This window comes from Pimephales promelas, chromosome 12 (assembly GCF_988280905.1).
Source record: "Pimephales promelas chromosome 12, fPimPro1.hap1.1, whole genome shotgun sequence".
Lineage (NCBI taxonomy): Eukaryota > Metazoa > Chordata > Actinopteri > Cypriniformes > Leuciscidae > Pimephales > Pimephales promelas.
The window spans coordinates 33,200,201-33,217,371 of record NC_142780.1 but is presented as its reverse complement, the minus strand read 5'-3'; the positions used below and the strand labels follow the sequence as shown (position 1 = coordinate 33,217,371).

The 17,171-nt window shown below is 35.1% G+C and overlaps 1 protein-coding gene across 5 annotated transcripts in view; it reads left to right on the top strand.

The window, feature by feature from the left end:
• Positions 1–17,171, top strand: part of plekhg4b (pleckstrin homology domain containing, family G (with RhoGef domain) member 4B) — a 69,029-nt gene that overhangs the window by 29,670 nt on the left and 22,188 nt on the right. For all 5 annotated transcript variants that reach the window (XM_089118035.1, XM_039660882.2, XM_039660879.2 and 2 more), the window contains exons 2-6: positions 2,217–2,414; positions 5,733–6,852; positions 14,835–15,026; positions 16,417–16,540; positions 16,684–16,777. In XM_089118035.1, coding sequence (XP_088974161.1) covers positions 5,949–6,852; positions 14,835–15,026; positions 16,417–16,540; positions 16,684–16,777 — 1,314 coding nt within the window. In that variant the 5' untranslated portion in view covers positions 2,217–2,414; positions 5,733–5,948. The remainder of the gene's footprint in view (positions 1–2,216; positions 2,415–5,732; positions 6,853–14,834; positions 15,027–16,416; positions 16,541–16,683; positions 16,778–17,171) is intronic.

Below are 17,171 nucleotides of genomic sequence, written 5' to 3'. Positions count from 1 at the left end.
GCAAATGATAATCCAAAACACAGTTTGTTTACTGCTTATTATATACCTGAGCATTCAGTATTCTGCAATATAGCATACAGAAGGTGATTTTGGGGGGAAAGAAGTGCTGCATTTTATCATTTAAACATGTGACTTTTCATGAAAATTCTAAAATCCAAGATTGCCGCCACCATATGACATCATAATATGCAAATTAGATGGGAAAATGTAATCCCTACTCTCTAAAAATGCTGGGTTGTTTTAACCCAACTTTGGGTCAAATATAGCCAAACCCAAACATTGGGTTAAAAATGTAATTAAAAAATGAAACCCAGTGGCTGGGTTTATCTATATTTGACCCAAAGTTGGGTTAAAACAACCCAGAAATTTTTTAGAGTGTACATAATCTTTGGGTCATCCTTAATATTTCTCTAATTTACAGAAAGTATCTATCTTTTATCACTTTTAAGATATAGCCTTTTGAAATTAAGATGTCAAAAAATCTAACGTTTTAGGAAGGGTTAAAATTGTTTAATGCACAGCTAGCCGTGGATTTTATTATTATTATTATTTAAATGTGATGAAAGGGCCCTTTGATTCTGTTTATTTTGACCGTCTTGGGTCACGAGGCTTTAGAGGCTCCTGTCAGGCGCTGGACAGATCCATAATCTTACTTTTGTAGCCTGCCACAATAACCTAAAAAAGTACCGTTGAACGATGTTAGAAATCTTGTTGCCTTTCCTCCCATTGTTAGCTTTTCCTCCAAAATGCGGTTCTACTCTCCCCTGCAGTTTGAGCGCTGTGATTATTTCTGGAGCTCTGCGAGCCACAGTGCCACTAATGTGGGTGAGCCGTTTAGTTTCCTAGAGACTTTCTGCAGGAGGGATGAAACAATGGCTGCCCTGTGGAGGAGTCACGGCATGTGGACGGCACATTGTCATTGTCTAATACAGGGCCAGCAGAGCAGAACAAACAGGGAGAGTTAAAGTGAGAGCTTTTGGTTACTTTGCCGGGGATTTTTCCTGGGCTTTTCCCATCATGATGATGATGTCTAATCCAGTTTTTATAGTCTTGCACCCAAATCAGTGTTATTTTAGGATCGTTCATATACTATTATAGCTTTTATTTAAATTGTTTTATTTTCACTAATTTTGTTGTGTTTTTGTAATTTTTTACTAGTTCTCGGGTTTTCCATATATATTTTAATCAGTTTTGTTTTATTTTTTAGTTTTTCTACAAAATTCTTTTAGTATATAGTTATTAAATATAGTTATTAAATAGTTTATTCTTTATCTATCTCTCACTCAATCTCTCTATCTATATATATCATATACATTTATATTTATAATTTAAATTATTTATATGTGTGTGTGTAATATCATATCATTATATTTTGATGTCTATTTAGTTTTATTTTTAGTTATTTTACGAATAATATTTTAAATAATTTAAATTAAAAATGTACACACATATGTGCGTGCTATGTAATTTATTTTTAAATATATTTAATTATAAATTATTCTCAAATAAATTACATATAAATTATTTATAATTGTAATTTTATACATGGTTTATAATGCCTTTTTCATTTCTATTAGTTTTTATTTTATTGATGTCTATATATTTTTTTATTTTAGCACATCAAGTTAAGCTAAATTAAAATGAGAAATGTTTCAACAAAATAAGTTTTATATTACCTTAGTTCAATTAATGTTCATTTTATTTCAACTAACGCATTTTTTCAATGGTTTTAATTTCAGTTATAACTTGTATATATAACCCTGACTCAAACGCATTCATTTTCATTTTGTCCGCCACCCTGCCCGTTTCACCTAAAGTTGACTGTCCCAGGTCACGGTTTTGTTAGTCTAGGAGGATAGTGGGAATCATATCCGAATGGAAAGTCCTCAGATATGATATAGTGCTGCATTAGGGACAGGATTTTCCATCCTGCCTGTTATTGTCCAGTCAATGACGTTACATCGACAGGTGTTTCCTGTCTCATCAGTGTCCCGTGACCTCCTGACATCCTGCTTTTTGTGTTTGTAACTGGGAACGGTGGAATTGAACTTGCGACCAGCGATAGTCTCACCAACCAAACCAAAAACAACATGCTGACATTGTTTACTCCAGATTTCCACTGTCCATAATAATTTGGTTTGGTTTCTAGTAATCCAGAAACTGATGCTTCATGTGTCCTAAAAGTTGAATGACTGTCATTGTGTGATTTGTCGCAGGACTCGGAGTCGTTGGACCACTGTATTCAGAGTACACTATCTGCGCTGTACCCTCCGTTCAGCGTGAGCGCGGTGACCGTGTTGTGGCAGCTCTTCAGCGTGGTGGAGAGACAGTACCGCGGCGACGGCCTGCGCTGTTTCATTGACTTCCTGCTGCCCGCCAAGAGAATCCTGCAGATAATAAAGGAGGAGGCCTGTGTGAGTACCCTCAGAAGCATTTCAAAGTAATAGAAAACGCCGGGTGAAAAAGTAACGTAATCAGATTACTTTTTTCAAGTAACAAGAAAAGTAGCATACTACTTTTATACTTAAAACAAAATTGTCGTAGTTACTTTTTCAAACAAGTAAGTACTTTGTTTTCCCATGTATTGACTGACATCTATGGAAGCTTGTTTCTGCCACTGAATAAGAAAATTAAATTAAAATAATTGCGACTTTTTATCTCACAATTGCGAGATATGAAGTCAGAATTGTGAGAAATAAAGTCGCAATTCTGAGAAATAAAGTCACAATTGTGAGAAAAAAGACTGAATTGTGACTTTTTATCTCACAATTGCGAGTTTATATCTCGCAATTCTGACTTTATAACACATAATTGCAAATTTATATCTCAACTTTTTTCTCAGAATTGTGAGATTGTGCAATTGCGAGTTATCAGGCCAATTCTAAAGGGAAAAAAAAGACAAACTTATCCCCCTCAGAATAGTTTTTATCTCACAACTCTGACTTTACAACACGCAAACTTTATGTCATGCATTTCTGACTTTATAACACGCAATTGCGACTTATATCAATCAATTCTGAATTTATATCTCTCAGTTCTGACTTTATAACTCACAATTGCGACTTTATAACACGCAATTGCGACTATCTTGCAATTCTGAGAAATAAAGTCAGAATTACAAGATGTAAACTCGCAATGGGCTCTATGCACGGCGTTATTTCCGGTGAAGGATTAAGGATGCTCGATAACTTCCGCCTATCATAGAGTCCAATGCAATACCGAGAATTTATATTGAATTTTATACTCCATGGTTATACTAATGAAACGTTAGTCACAAAAACAGATAAAACAGACACCCCTCATTGTGTTTATGCTTCTTTTTAAAATTATATTAAATAAACATAGCTATATATAAAATTACATCTAAACGTATGTACGTTTCGTTTCAAAGACGGGAGGACAGTAAATATTGAAGACTCTGCCATAATCCCGTTTTCTCCGGTTTTCCTCCGCTTTAATCTACACAACCGGAAATGGACGAGCATCCTTACGTCAAATGCGGAACTTATGCGTGCATATAGCCCATTGTGGAAAAAAAAAAAGTCAGAATTGTGAGATAAAAAGTCGCAATTACCTTTTTTATTTTTCCTTCTGTGCTGGAAACAAGCTTCCATAGACATCTCCTACTGTCCTCATGTTTAGAGAAATCATGAGGCGTTGTGTGAAAATGATGCTTTTTGTAGTTTTAGACTAAATGTGAGCATGCATTTACTCATTGCACAAAAACAGATTCAGTATTCCTCAAAATAAAATAAAAAAAACAGTCAAATGCAAACTCAAAATATTATGCACACTTGCAATTAAATATGTTAAACAATACAAATAAACTTTATGTATTTAATCTTACTTTATCAACCAATGTCTTTGTTGCTGACCTTCTATGATCCAATTCATCCAACAATTTGGTGTGAAATGGCCTTTACATTTGTATTTTTATTAAAAAACAAACAAGCAAGCCCAGTACAGGTGAGGAAAAAGTAACGCAAAAGTAACACTTTATTTTCCAATAAAAAGTATCACAATTAGATGTTACGTTTAAGAGATTTTAAACGTAACTTTCAAGTTGCCTGCTAATAGATAATATTTGTAATTTTTAATAAGAAACCTAATTATACAAAGCTACTGTACTTAGTGGATGTTCACTCAGTATTTGCTTTATTAATAAATATATATATATATATATATATATATATATATATATATATATTTACATATATATACATATATTACGGAGGCGTATTGCATTCACTTGAAGAAAAAAAAATCTACTCTGTTTTTCTGAATTAACGAGTTAATTTTTCATGAGAAAAAAAATTTGCTCTGTTTTTCTGAATTAATGAGTTAATTTTTCATGAGAAAAAAAGTTTTTGGTCTGTTTTTCTGAATTAACGAGTTAATTTTTCATGGAATTTTTTTTTTGCTCTGTTTTTCTGAATTAACGAGTTAATTTTTCATGAGAAAAAAAGTTTTTGGTCTGTTTTTCTGAATTAACGAGTTAATTTTTCATGGAATTTTTTTTTTTTGCTCTGTTTTTCTGAATTAATGAGTTAATTTTTCATGAGAAAAAAAATATTTTGCTCTGTTTTTCTGAATTAATGAGTTAATTTTTCATGGATTTTTTTTTTCTCTGTTTTTCTGAATTAACGAGTTAATTTTTCATGGATTTTTTTTTTTTTGCTCTGTTTTTCTGAATTAACGAGTTAATTCAGAAAAAAACAGAGCAAAAACTTTTTTTCTCACGAAAAATTAACTCATTAATTCAGAAAAACAGAGAAAAACTTTTTTTCTCATGAAAAATTAACTCATTAATTCAGAAAAACAGAGCAATTTTTTTTTCTCATGAAAAATTAACTCATTAATTCAGAAAAACAGAGTAGACTTTTTTTTTCTTCAAGTGAATGCAATACGCCTCCGTAATATATATACACATTTGAAGTGGATCAAAAAAGTTCATCAAAGTTGTCCTAAGACAAGAATGGGTATTGTTCAAAATTCATGTATAACTTTAAGGAAAGCTTTTGATCCACTTCAAATGTATGCATATTACCATGAATACATTAACAAATTAATATATATATATATATATATACTTGTTATATTTTATTATTATATTTTTTAAATTTTATTTTATTGGACCTGCATAGAAATTTGCCATGCATCATGCATTCTTTAAACTCGATTTTGTGCATTAGCTGACTAGCCATTCATTCGCTGATTATTTCACTGCTGACCGTCTCCGCTAGAGATGTTGTTCTTGAAGTCAGTAGCGCTGCTGCAGCTAAACATGTTCAATCCCTTTAAATTCTCTCCGAGACAAAAGCTGCGAGAGTGGGAACATGAGAGGGAGGATGAATGCTTCAGGCTGAAAGAGGGTTCAGTATTACTGTGAAAAACAGCCCAAACAGAGAGTGTTGTGAGCCGACTGGGGTGAACTTGGCAAAGAGGATCAGGCTGAAATGAAAGACTTGCTCAGGGAGGCTTTGTATTTCTGCAGGTTAGCGCTGTGTGAGCACATACCTGAAACCTTACGCTCCTGTATTAATTATCAAGGGCACTCAGCAGCAGTCTCATTTAACTCTGGCATGATCTTTGAGGGAATCGTTTTCTGTTCTAGATCAGTTTTGCAGAAATTTCACTTTTCAATATTTTCTTTTTTTGAATTTTTGTATTTAATGATTGCATGCCTGTAAATCTATGGTATCTGATGAATTTGTTCTTTTTGTCTTCCTCAGCTGCGATTCAAAGGCCTGTTGCTGTACCACGAGGGATGGCCGCTCTGTTTACATGAGAAGGTGGTTCTGCAACTCGCACCGCTTCATAAAGTACGTCTGCGGCAGGGCGATTTCTACCTGCAGGTGGTTCCTTTAGGACGCAAGGCTGCCAAACTGGTCATAAAATGCCTGTCGGGGAGCGGGCAAGCCATCGCAGAGATCCCTGTGGCCGAGAGCATGTACGGCAGCATTTTTACGCCGGACTTCCTGCAGAATGTAACGCGTGAGCGCAACTTGCAGCCTCTCCAGAACTGCCTCCTCAGTACCGGCGCCGTGGTTTACCGCACACCCTGGAAGAACGTGGTGAATCCTTTGTTTGTGACCAGCACCGCTGACGCCATCATGCAGGCGCGGAGCGGTGGAGCGACCCTGCGCGGTCAGCTAAGCACATGCAGCACGCACGGATCCACGGGAACGCTCAGTTCACGAGACTCTCTAGGCGGCGAATCCACCGTGTCGGAGCCCGTTCTCAGCCGCAGCCTTACGGATATGGGCATCGGCTCCCTGCGCTCAGAGGATTCGCCCTTGCAGAAGAGTCCCAGCACGGATCAGGGATGCATTCGAGGTCGAATCGGACACAAAATGCTCTCGTTCAGCACGGACCTTAGTAATCCCGGCCTCCGGAAGCGTCACCCTAGAGACTCGACAACCTTCGAGTCACGGCGGCTTTTCCGCAAGTCCTACATGGAGGCACTGCAGAACCCAATGAACCTCGGCTCCAGCTCCGAGTCCATTCTGGAGGAGGGAACGGAGTCGACGTCTCCTGGCTCCGCCTCAAAGGAGCCGATCCCGCGGAGGATCTGCGCCCGTGGATGGTTGGGAGGAGATGTATCCCGCAACGGTTCTCCCGCCGTAAATCCCCCCAAGAACACTGAGCTCAGTCCAGACGAGAGACGCTCCAAATCTCTCGAACGTACCCATAAGGCCTTGCAGGTTAAAGGTCACCGGGCGCGCTCATCCTCCGGCGGATCCTCCGGCCTTCCCAAGAAACTTATGAACGGCTATGCTTTCCGTTTCGGAAAACTGGACTTGGAGGCGGCCTTTCCTGGCATTGAGAAACGGAGCAGCAAAGAGTGCTCAGGTAAACTCTTTTATAAAAAACAACATGTCTTAACTCAGTGTTTCCCAACCCAGTTCCTGGCGGCACACCAACATTGCGCGTATTCTTTGTATCCCTAATCAAACACACCTGATTGAACTCATCAGCTCATTAACCCATCCGATTATGAGCTGATGAGTTGAATCAGGTGTGTTTGATAAGGGAGACAAAGAATACGCGCAGTGTTGGTGTGCCGCCAGGAACGGGGTTTGGGAAACACTGTCTTAACTAGTGGTCAACCAATGTATCACCACGGCCGATATTTGGCAATTTTTAATAATAATATGTTTTCTGTTTGGCCCATAAGTTTCAGAAGCGGTTGACTTTTAACTTGATACTGCTGAGAACCCATTGTGTGAGCGCAGACGCACACCTAGATAACAAAAAAGTGCTCTAAAATGTTAATTGTTAATGTTTTCCCCAGACAGCAAACTGACATTGAATCAACGTGGAAACGACGTCTCTCATGACATTGAAACAACGTTGATTTTGCTCATCGAATTAACGTTGAGCCAACGTCAGGCGCGGCATTCTTCAAAGCTAAATGAAAATCGAAAATTGGTTTGCTTTCATAACGTTGAAACAACGCGTTGATTTCAAGTTGATTTTCCGTTAGTTTTGAAAGAATGACGCGTCTGACGTTGGTTCAACGTTAATTCGATGAGCAAAACAATGTCAGATCAACGTTGTTTCGATGTCGTATTTCTACGTTGATTCAATGTCAGTTTGCTATCTGGGTCATTAATTAATGAGATGTTTCCGAACTTTCACAACATCCAGTTTTTTTTTGTTGTTGTTATGTAAACATTATGGGAACATTTCTTTTCTGAACATTCTGAGAAAGAGTAGTAACATTTAAAAAACATTAAAGAAACGTTTCAGAAAAAGAAGTTATTATAACGTAGACGTTACGAACATTATTAAAGACCACTTAAGGCCAATTTATACTTCTGCGTCGAGGGTATGCCGTAGTGTACGTGCGTAGCCAACGCCGTTGTGAGCGTTTTATACTTCTGCGTTCAGGTCTTGGTTGCTCTGCAGTACTGCTCCGAAACGCTAGTTGGCGGCGGAGGGTTTTAATGTTCCACTGTGTTTAGATTCCTTGCGGCTAGGTTACTACAAGCAATAGCGACTGAAAGAGAGTCTCTTATACTGTCTATGAAGAGAGTGAATTTTACTTCGCGTATACAGACAGGAGCCATCTTAAAAAATAGTCTCGATAAGTCAAACCACGAACGTCGTGCTGAGGAACGGCGTTCGGGGATCGACTTATTCTAGACTATTTTTTAAGATGGCTCCTGTCTGTATACGCGAAGTGAACTGTCTTCATAAAGTATCTTCTTATTAAACGGTCTGTACACTTACAAAGTTCTCAACGCTTCGTTTTGCATGTATGGAGCCTCATTATGTTACTGCGTGAGTGTGGGGCTATTTTGAGCCTTGTTAGTGGTATAAACTAGCGATTTCTTTTTACTTAGTCAATGCCCCCATTACTAGCATTATACGCTAAACAGTTTTTAGAAATAAAACTTTTTACATTCGATTATCATGAAAACAAAACTCAGAGAACGGTTGACTATGTACCGATGTTTTATTAGACCAAAGGTTCATTGTTCGCCGGAGTTCTCCTTTAATGGGCGAATTTCCATTGTGAACTATCCCTTTAAACACTTGCAGAGAAAGTCCCATCTACACACACTTTGTGATTGATTTTACCACATCACATGTGTAAAGATCGCTGGAATCTAATTGGCATTGGGTTTAGCCAGGAGGACACACCTTGTTTGTGCTTCTTTACCATCAGAATGAACTCTTATTTCTTCAGTGCTGTTTACTCATACCGACAAGCTTCCCTCATCAAATCATGTCGCCTGAGGCGTTGAAAGCTTCTGGTTCCAGACAGTTGTTCTGTTGTGCTCCGCGGTGTAATTATCACCTGCAGCAGAACGCGGGACCGTCAACGGGCTCATCTGTGAGCAGATTATCAGAGGAGACAGCTTGTCATTCCTTCCACTTTATTTTATGGCTTGCGACTCGCTGCATGTGAGGACTAATAGCGCGAGTGTTTAGGAATGTTTCAGCGGCCCTGCCCTGTAAGAGAGGCTTGCTTGTCTTTCTGATGTGTTTGCTGTAATGTGCAGCCATGATGATCCCCAAAGGCACGATACTGCACTGAAGGCTTTACATTGCTTTATTTAGCTCTTCCTGCTATTGAGTGCTTGAAAGAAAGAGGGTTTTGCCTTCCGTCTAGTGCTTCGGGGCAGGAGTGTTTTTGGGGTCTATCCGCAGGAAATCCCAAACTTTCCATTCTTAAGATTTTGGGTCACTTCGTGTCACACCTCGTCCTAAGTGTCACAAGAAGGTGTATTAATGAGCAAAACTCCTACAGTATATGTTTTAGCTAGGTTTTTGTCCTAACTCTGTGCCAAATAGCATATTATACTGTTTATTTATATATATATATATATATATGAAGAGTTCAGATGCAAAAGCCTCTAAGTGCCATTTGAAATTTTCTTCTTTAATGATCATTTTTATCAAGCTTGTATATTTAAGTTAAGTAATTTCACTTAAATGGCAATGATAATTACCTATTAATTGTTATTTAAGTGAAATTACTGAACTTAAATATACAAGTTTGATAAAAAATCATCAATAAAGAAGAAAATTTCAAATGGCATTTAGAGGCTTTTGCATCTGAACTCTTCATATATATATATACAGTATATATATGACACACACACATATATATATATATATATATATATATATATATATATATATATAAACAGTATATATACTGTACATACAGTAGTCAACATTTGAAGTGGATCAAAACCATTTATCAAAGTTATACATGAATTTTGAACAATATCTGTTCTTTTCTAAGTACAACTTTGATAAACTTTTTTGATCCACTTTAGTATATATATATATATATTTATATATATATATTATAATAATATATTAACATTAATACTTATATTTTATTATATAAATGAATAATATAATAATATTATATTATAGTTTTATTTAATATTGTTTTAATAATAGTAATATAATGCGTTTATTTAAAAGCGGCTTTCATGACACTCAAGGTCACCTTACAATCAAAAATAATACAAAAGTAATATCCAAGACAAGAATAAACAAGAAACGCCACAGAATACAACCACAGACATGTTACACTCTAAAAAATGAGGTGTTGGATTTACTTAAAATATACAGTATATGCACCATTTTTGCATCATACTTTTTAAGCAATGCCAAGTTGGAATTATTTTACTTAAAATTAACAAGAAAACCTTTGTTATAAGTACCTAAATATTTGAGTTCACACAACAATCTTTACTTAAAAATGTTTGCATCATATTACATATATTTTTAAGTAAAGAATGTTGCGTGAACTCAAATATTTAAATACATATAACAAAGGATTTCTTGTTAATTTTTTAGTAAGTTGTGATTACTTAAAACGTATGATGCAAAAATGATCCATATACATTTTAAGTAAATCCAACACAATGAGATCAAAACAAATCTTAATTCTGTTAACTTAACATTTAAGCTCATTTATAAAAAAAAAAGAAGAGTTGAACCTATCATTTTAATTTATTTTTAGATCGTCAGCTATTGGTCTGCTTACTGCACTGCTCCAGTATTCAATGTCTTAAAATATATTAGAAATGAAAATCACATAAACAGGTCATAAAAAGGCCTGAATAAAAAGGTGAGACTTGAGATCATAATAATAATTTATTAATAAGGGAATAAGATAATTGATTATTTATTATTATTACATTTAAAATGTTATTTTATTAGCTAATCTGTCAATCTTACTAATAAGCCTGAATGGTATATGGTCTCGAACTACTTTTCCTAGCTCTTTTGCTTTTAGTGTAAGGATGAAATATGACTTTTCACATCAAGTCTGGTTAGAAATTGGCTCGCCTCTCACACACAGAGTGGTTTAGGTAAATTCCCATCTGGGATCTCTGGCTCTCTTTCCCACGCATGAAAATCCAAGCCATTGAGTCTGGGCATGAAGCCACAGCGGATCCGATGACCACCTGAGGGAGGATCTCTGTGCCGCTTACCTGCGCTGATGTTAAGCTCACATCCAGATGGCTCGCTCCGTCATAATGGGAAGCATTGTGTCCCGTCGGGCTCGTGGAGATGCTGAAGAGAGGCTTAAAGAGTGAAGCCCATCTCTACGTAATATCTGTTCTGTTCGAAGCAAGGGTCAGCTCAGACTTTGTTCGGAAAACAAATGCCAATGACTTTGAGGCTGGATCGGATTACGGGGGATGTGGTTTTCCTGGCCTTTGGGATTCCATTAGGTCTCTTGCGATTATAACCTGGTTCCCATGATACCACAGGGCTCGTCCATCTCTCAGAGACGTATGCAAAGTCAACCAAATGTTGTTGGCACTGAAGCTTTTGAACAGTGTAGGTTAGTGCATAACTAAAAGCTACGGCACTAATAACTTGTTTTAGCTTTCCTCGCAACAACCTACATTTTATAACAACCGAGCAAACTTAAAGAAACTCTTATTGGGGAAATCCCGAATCATTCCAGTGAATCAGTTCATTCAGATGATTCATACAAATGAACTGATTCAACAAAGCGTATTTGCAACACATTTTGCACAGAAATTGCTTAAAATTTTTTAAGCAAGTTTGATAAAAGACTGAAATTATATTTTCTTTTAAAACCTACTCTAAAAATCTTTGTTTTATTTATAATTCCAAAAATTGTTAGAAAACGAACAAACAAAAAAACAAGAAAAAAAATTAACAGTGTAATATTGTATTAAAGATTGTATAATTACAATCTTTACTTTAATGCTGCTGAGTTTATAAATTATTCAGTTTTTTTTTTTTAAATTGCAGTAAATGTAATTATATCTGGTATTTTAACAAGTTTATCAATGGCACCCTAACTGAGATTCATGGGTTTCAAATTTTGATCCTGTTTAGCATATTTATAATTGTAAAAAAAAAAAAAAAAAAAACTTGAACTCTTTACTTGAAGCCTTTAAATGCATTATACAAAAAAATCATAATGGACTTTGCAATGCATCATATATTTTTAGTAGGGCTGTGCAAAAGTTAATTGCGATTAATCGCATCCAAAATAAAAGTCTGTGTTATAGTATATTTGTGCTGTATATAATTATTTTATATATAAATACACACACATGCATGTATATGTTTAAGAAAATGTGTTATTCCTATATAAAATATTTATATTTATATAATATAGATTATGTATTTATATATATACAGAATTTAAGCGTAAATAATTCTTAAACATATACATGCATGCAGGTATTTATATATACAAAATAATTATATACAGCACACTCAAATATATTATGTTAAACAGACTTTTATTTTGGATGCGATTAATTGCAATTAACTTTTGCACAGCCCTAATTTTTAGTTAAGTTAAAATGCATTATGATATTTGCAGATTTCTTGTTACACATGAAATTGGTTTGTTCATCATGTGTTTTAATGCATTATACTTTCTAAAAGTGTACAAATGAAGTATTATAATGTATTATAACTGTGGTTACAATTACATTTAGAAAACTTTTATATTGCACTATATGTGCATGTTTCAAGTAAAGTGTTAAAAAATAATAGTATTGCATATTGCATATTATATAATCTGTAGCTTCAGTGTAGTTATATACTGTATCTTTCTTTCAAAGTTGCCTCACCAGCTCTAGTTCTGCAGTGTTTGTCTGTTTTGTGCGAGAGGTTTCGGTGTCTATTTCAAGCTTCCTCTGCTTGTTGAGGAAGTGCATCACAAAAGGAGCCGGTCTCAGATTCACACAGGAAATGAGGTCATCAAAAACACAATAGTGGAGGAGGTGACAGGAGTTTGAAATTTAAAACTTCAAAAGTATGACTTGACATTGTTTATATGTAAGTGCATGAGATGTGGTGAAATTGCACAAACATTTATACACATTATGTTCTCAAAATTCACTAAACATAATCTGTCACTATGCAATTACTGTAAAAGATGTTTATGAACTCAAGTTCAGCGTAGTTTCTGATAAAGGACAGGCTTGATCTACAGGAGTTTTATAAAGGGGACAGAGAAAGAACAGAAACTGTTGTAATCAGTGTATATTTATTGATTTAATTATTTAATTACTTGGTTTAATTACTGTGAAAATTGGGGGCACACACTAGGATGAAGAGTTTGTTAGTTTATTGATATTTATTAATTAATGTGTGTTTTTATTCTAATGTATTATGTATGTAAAGATATATAATGATCTTTCCTTTATGCATTCATAAAAAAAATATATGTTAATATAACATTTTATGGCACAGAGGAAGAACTTTTGAATATCAACCACAAGATTAACAAAATTTATTTTATTTTAAAAATTTCAATTAATAGTAAAATTCCATCAAATTCATATTATAAATGAAGAATTATAAATGAGTTAAAAAATTTGAGCTTAATAAAACTTTTTTGTAGAAATATTAAATTTAAATAATTATATATATATATACATACATACACACACAAAAATGTATAAACTATACAGTCAATTCCCTTTTTACTTTAACATTTTTTTTTTTGCTCATTTAAAATTCCTAACTACTAATATGAATAATATGCAAGGATTATTCAATTGATTTTGATGGGATTTGTACTATTAATCGAAATGTGTAAATCTTTAAAAAAAAAAAAAAGGCTTTTTTTTCCCCTTTTTTGAGTTTGGGTTGATGTTTAAAAGTTCTTCCTCGGTGCCACAAACTGTTACATTAACATATAAATATAATGTATTTATTCTAGCTCAGTGTATTAAGGGTGTGTAGCTACTCTAAACACCAATGTCATTTTTAATTTGGATCATATAATCCTTGAAAGAAGGAAGTTAATATGTGTTTCTTGGAGCTGTTGTTGTGTTTGTGTGTGGCATGTGTTCATCCTCTCAGGATGAGGAGAAAGAGCAGTGTTGTGTTGTGTTGTGTTGTTTGGAAGAAACGTCCCGAGGGCTTGTATTCTGGAGAGAGTTCACAAACATCTGCTTCAGCTGAGAATGTCAGCCACAGCATTCCTCAAACCGAAGCCCGAGGGCTGAAAAACCGAGCTCTGTGTGTTACCGTCATCAGACGTGTGTGTTTGTGTGTCTGCCTCACACACCTGGTCTCGATCGTGACTCAACATTGAGTCACCGTATAGTTTTTGTCACACCTCTTTCAACTTTCCAGACGGTCTATTCAATATATGCTCTGTATCGGGCAACTCTGAGGTTTAATTTGGAGTCAAATGAACCGATTGTTTGCATCTCTATGTATTTTTGATTTGTTTTAGGCTCATCATTGTGTTTTTTAAATACCGTTCATTCGTATGGTTTCAGTAAGATTTAATCCTGAAGATGTTTTCCACAAAAAATGTACTGTTTTCAACATTGATGATAATAAGAAATGTTAATAGAATATCAGAATGATTTCTGGAGGATCATGTGACCCTGAAGATGCTGAAAATACAGCTTTGATCAAAGAAATCAAATGCATTTTAAAATTGAAAGCAGCTATTTTAAACTTGTTTTTACTGTATTTTTGATTAAATAAATGGCCTTGGAGTAAAGAAAGCCCTTTAAACAGTAGAATAGTGTATCATGCTTTTGTTTTGAGTGTTGACACTCTAAATCATTTATGCATCTATTTAGCAATTTACATTGCATTCAAAATATACAGTTTATGCATTCTCTGCAACTATTTGAGCTGGTTTTGAATCAATGCATTTTGCAATGAATTGAACTGACCAACTCTACCGTTTTTGCTGCTGAAGTTGAAAAATAAAATGTGCCAATACTAATATTCACGATGTTGCTTAATTTTAAATCACAATCATCATATTCGATCGATATGTAGTGTGTGTTCAGGATCTCACGTGTTAATGAGATGACGTTCTCTGATGTGTTTAGGTGTCCCTGATGATGGTCCCAGAAGGAACAGTAACAGCGGAGACGAGTTAGTTCCTCCCAAACCCTCCATCAGACCAGCGGCCTCCCCTGTCCCGTCCTCAACGCCCCCTGCTGTCTGTTCCCCACCGCTGCCCTCACTCATGACCCAGCTCAACCAGGAGCTCTTGACCTCTGCTGCGATAACACTACCTGGTACGTGACCTGGGGTCTCGCCTATCAGCTGAAACACAAACAGATGTTTAAAACTAATACACACACACACAAATTAATGCATTTTTAATGTATCACAAAATGACCAGTAGGAATGCATGATTAAGCAAAATCAGTAGTATCATTGATATACTATTATAGTTTCTGTTAGTGTTTTGAATTTGATTTTATAAAAAAAAGTTAAGAAATTAGTTTCAGTTTATTTTAGGGCTGTGCAAAAGTTAATTGCGATTAATCGCATCCAAAATAAAAGTCTGTGTTTACATAATATATTTGTGTGTACTGTATATAATTATGTTGTATATATAAATACCTATGCATGCATGTATATATTGAAGAATTATCTGCGCTTAAATTCTGTATATATTTATAAATACATAATCTATATTATATAAATCTAAATATTTTATATATGAATAACACATTTTCTTAAATATATACATGCATGTGTGTGTGTTTATATATACAACATAATTATATACAGCACACACAAATATATTATGTAAACACAGACTTTTATTTTGGATGCGATTAATCGCAATTAACTTTTGAACAGCCCTAGTTTATTTAGTTTTAGTTCTTTGAGTTAAACTGAATCAAAATGAGAAACGTTGACATGGCAAGTGGCAACTAGCTGAAATAAAATAGTTTTTAAAAATATTTCATTTTATTTCAGGTAATGCATTTTTTATGTTTTTAGTTTTAGTTAACAATAATAATCCGTATTAAGGATAAAACAGAAATCACAATATGTCTTCAAAATTAAAGAAATCAAGCTCATTTGATAATAAATTGTTGCAAATATCTGATAGCAAATAAATAAATTGCAGTATATCAGTATTGTAATTTTACTGTAAAATTATTATTGTCATTATTTCAAAAATACTAGGTTTTACAATAGTATCATAATCATAATGATCATAATTACAAAAATATAATAATTATTTGTAATAAAGTTAAAGCCATAACATACAATTATAATTTTGTGCTTTAGTACAGTCAAAAAAACTGACATTTAAGTCCCAGGCCTGGTCTTATCTGTGAAAGTCTTTTTTTTTTTAATTTTGTTACATTTAAAATTTTCATAAATTTCATGATGACTTGAACATTCGCTCTGCTCCCACAGCTCTCGGCCCCGCCCTGCTTATTACCGCATTATAATTTTACAGTCATTTTGATATAATCACAGCATTTTTGGCCAGCCCTACAAACAAGCACAGCAAACCTGGAACTTTTTTCAATGCATTTTAAATTGCAATTGCAAATTTTATCAGAAAAAAAAAAAACGTAGAGGATTTCTCCCCCAAAAGGGTTCAGCCCTATGGAGAGTGCAGTGTGATTTCTCGGGTTACTCATCTGACCTCTGCTCCAGGTAACCAAGACCGCAGTGGGAGAGCAGTGCTGCAGGTGTGCACCAGGAACCAGGTGTGGACAGACGCGAGTCGCACCACAAACCAGATCACCGGGCTGCTCTGCTACTACTGCAACAGACTGCGGTGAGGAACGCCTCATACACACACTGTGTTTCCATCTCTGTGGCGGCTCGAGTGGGGACGCCGTTTACTGAATCGACATGGAAATGAATTCACTGCCAGACACATTTATTGCGCTAAGTGTTTTGCGGGTTTTTTTCTTTCAGGAGGGAGAAACGAGATCTGGGTTTGACGGTTCTCGTAGACGCTCGCAGACAACAGGCCACTTCCACACTGATCTCGGCCCTGTCTCAGTTTCAGGTGAGACGAAGCGCTCTTCCAGTGTGAATGACACGTCTCAAGCGTTTCCTCGCTCTTTTAACCCTGACATTTAAAATATTTTCATCATTCAACATTAGTGAACTACATTAGTTACCATGAACTAATGATGAACTGCACTTCTACAGCATTTATTAATCTTTGTTAATGTTAATTTTAAAAATGTACTACATTATTAACATCAAAAGTTGTTTTGGTAAAATTAAAGGGATAGTTCACTTTGAAATTGATTTTTGATATGTTTTAGCTTACCTCAAGGGCATCCAAGATGTAGGTCTCTTTGTTTCCACAGTAGTTTAAATTTTGATGTTTTTAGGTCAAACCGTTCTTGTCTGTCAGTCATATAATGGAGGTCTATGGTCACCACCTCAAAGAG